This window comes from Sinocyclocheilus grahami, unplaced genomic scaffold (assembly GCF_001515645.1).
Source record: "Sinocyclocheilus grahami isolate Dianchi unplaced genomic scaffold, SAMN03320097.WGS_v1.1 scaffold1284.1, whole genome shotgun sequence".
In the NCBI taxonomy this organism is placed as follows: Eukaryota; Metazoa; Chordata; class Actinopteri; order Cypriniformes; family Cyprinidae; genus Sinocyclocheilus; species Sinocyclocheilus grahami.
Window position 1 is genome coordinate 474 of NW_015506463.1, and position 2,546 is coordinate 3,019.

At 36.6% G+C, this 2,546-nt stretch overlaps 1 protein-coding gene across 1 annotated transcript in view; it reads left to right on the forward strand.

The window, feature by feature from the left end:
• The first annotated feature begins 319 nt into the window (after positions 1 to 319).
• Positions 320 to 2,546, forward strand: part of LOC107568819 (opsin-VA-like) — a 35,103-nt gene continuing 32,876 nt past the window's right edge. Inside the window, exons 1-3 of the mRNA XM_016254810.1 lie at positions 320 to 352; positions 1,017 to 1,151; positions 1,383 to 1,622. Of these exons, the coding sequence (XP_016110296.1) occupies positions 320 to 352; positions 1,017 to 1,151; positions 1,383 to 1,622 (408 nt within the window). The remainder of the gene's footprint in view (positions 353 to 1,016; positions 1,152 to 1,382; positions 1,623 to 2,546) is intronic.

The following is a 2,546-nucleotide window of genomic DNA, read 5'->3' on the forward strand; positions in this document are numbered from 1 at the left end:
CTGTCATTTTGCATTATGACCTCCTTTCTTCTTCTTTATATTCAGACATTCTGCATTTTACTTTGCTTAAGACAGACTTTCACCCTTTCATCTCATATTCACCATGAGCTGCATTACCAAACGCTGTCAAACACCACATCCAAGCATTGCTGATACTAGTTCATGGTGATTGAAACATACCTTTTGCTTGTACAAACTCCATTTACAAAATATTGACTCAATGCAAATGAGCATTACTACATCACATTAAACAGACTCAGGCCAAGGTGTTTTCATAAGATCTCCAGCTCCTTCATGTGTAATACTGAAAATGGGAAAAATGGATGCTAGTGTTCAACAGAGAAAAACCAGAGTGAGAAAAACAGGCTTCCTTTGTTGAGAAGCTCTGAGCCACTGACGTAATTTATTATAATAAAAATGTTGTTTTAATTTCCCGTCTTTTTTCTGAGCTCTAGGTTGTTCCAGACTACGTGTCACTAATAGATTTCTGTGGTGAAAATGACATTTGAAACATTAGAAATTAAATTAGTGAATTATTCCAAAAATGTTGTGTGCTAAACACAATTAAATAATATGCCCACCCATTTTGCATATTTTGACAATTTCATCTTAATTTCAAATCATGCACAATAAAAGTATTCTGCTCATAAGTGATATTTACCTTGATTTTCTCTCTTTACTATATTCACACATCACATTAACTCATATTCCAGCTCTTCACTGATATCTCGTTAAGCGAGAACTTAAAAAAAATAAAATAAATAATGGAAGCTTTATTGAAGCTATAACTTTTTTACACAATAAATATTAAAATGTTACACAACTGAGGTCCTGAAACAGTACACACACACCATTTTAAATAATAACCATTTTAATATTTACTGAAAAATAAATAGAATAAATATATAAATTATGTATAATAAATATATTAATTATGTATAATAAATAATGTAAATTAATAAAATAAATGTAAATTAAAGCTTCTCTTCATCAGATCTTTGCACCTTTGCACACAGATTTTGTCCCTCCGCAGGTATTCAGGAGATGTCCAGGATCACACCTTCATCATCACGTTCTTCACCACCTGCTTCATCCTTCCGCTGGGTGTGATCATCGTCTGCTACTGCAAACTGCTCCGGAAGCTCAGAAAGGTCAGCCGCTCCACGACACCTGGAGTCCGATTCACTCAGTCCTAATGATCTCCATGTGCTTTCTGATGTCATTACAACTGCAAACTGACCTCTGATCACAGACAAACCATAAAAATCATCTAAAGTCACTATGTGTGATGTTTACAGAACATTATTTATATCCACTGCCATCATCAAATCTAGCCATGATACCAGTTGTTTTGTCAGCACGCACTAAGTGTATGTTCGCAGGTGTCTAACACGCACGGCAGGCTGGGTAATGCCAGGAAGCCGGAGCGTCAGGTGACTCGTATGGTGGTTGTGATGATCGTGGCCTTCATGGTGGCCTGGACCCCATACGCTGCGTTCTCCATCGTGGTCACGGCCCTTCCCAGCATTCACCTGGACCCGCGGCTGGCAGCCGTTCCGGCGTTCTTCTCCAAAACCGCAGCCGTTTACAACCCCATCATCTACGTGTTCATGAACAAACAGGTGACGTTTACATTCATGCATGCATCTGTCAGACGCTTTCATCCACAGTGACTTACAATGCAAACATGTTATCAGTTCATGCACTGACTGGGAATCAAACTCATGATGCTTGATGCACACATTTCTAAAGCTCTAAATGATCAAACTCTGCTGTTATAGCGGTCTCACACTCAATCTCCTGCATGTCTTCTGTCGTCTGATTGAGAGTTTAGAGTGTTTTATCCAGTGAAAGCTCTTTTAGTGTAATTGTACAAGCGTCCAGCTTCAGCTGCTGCTTCTCATGTCAAATCTTGACTGATTTTGATCAAGTATGCATCAGAATAACGTCAGTAATATCTCCAGATGAACACTTACTGGACTGAAGCAGCTCAGCTTTACTTGATTCTCCATCAATCATGTTTTAGAGTCTCAAATCTGATCCTCAGGATCTTTTGAGGAGCGTTTGTTTCCAGAAGCTTTACTTTCACTGTTCCTCAGCGGAGGAATGATCTTCACAAGCCTCCAGAACATCTCACATCTTCTGAGGAGCCTTTATTTCTTCAGCTCTCAATCACTGCATTATATGTTCACATTTAGTAATGCACACCATTTTAATAATAACCAATTTAATATTAATTGTGTGGAAAGTATTCATCAGTGCTTTCAATAATGATGTATGTTCATTTTTTAAATGTAATTTTAAAGATAATCTGGGTAAGGGACAAAAGTAAAAACAAAAAACAAACAACTTGAAATGTTTATAGTTTTAATGCAACTATTATTATTATTATTATTACTATTATTTTCTAAATTTAAAACAGTTGAGTACTTTTTTTTTTTCAGGATTCTTTGATGAATAGAAAGATCCAAAGATCAGCATTTATCTGAAATAAAAAGCTTTTGTAACATTATACACTCTACCATTCAAAAGCTTGGAGTCTGTAT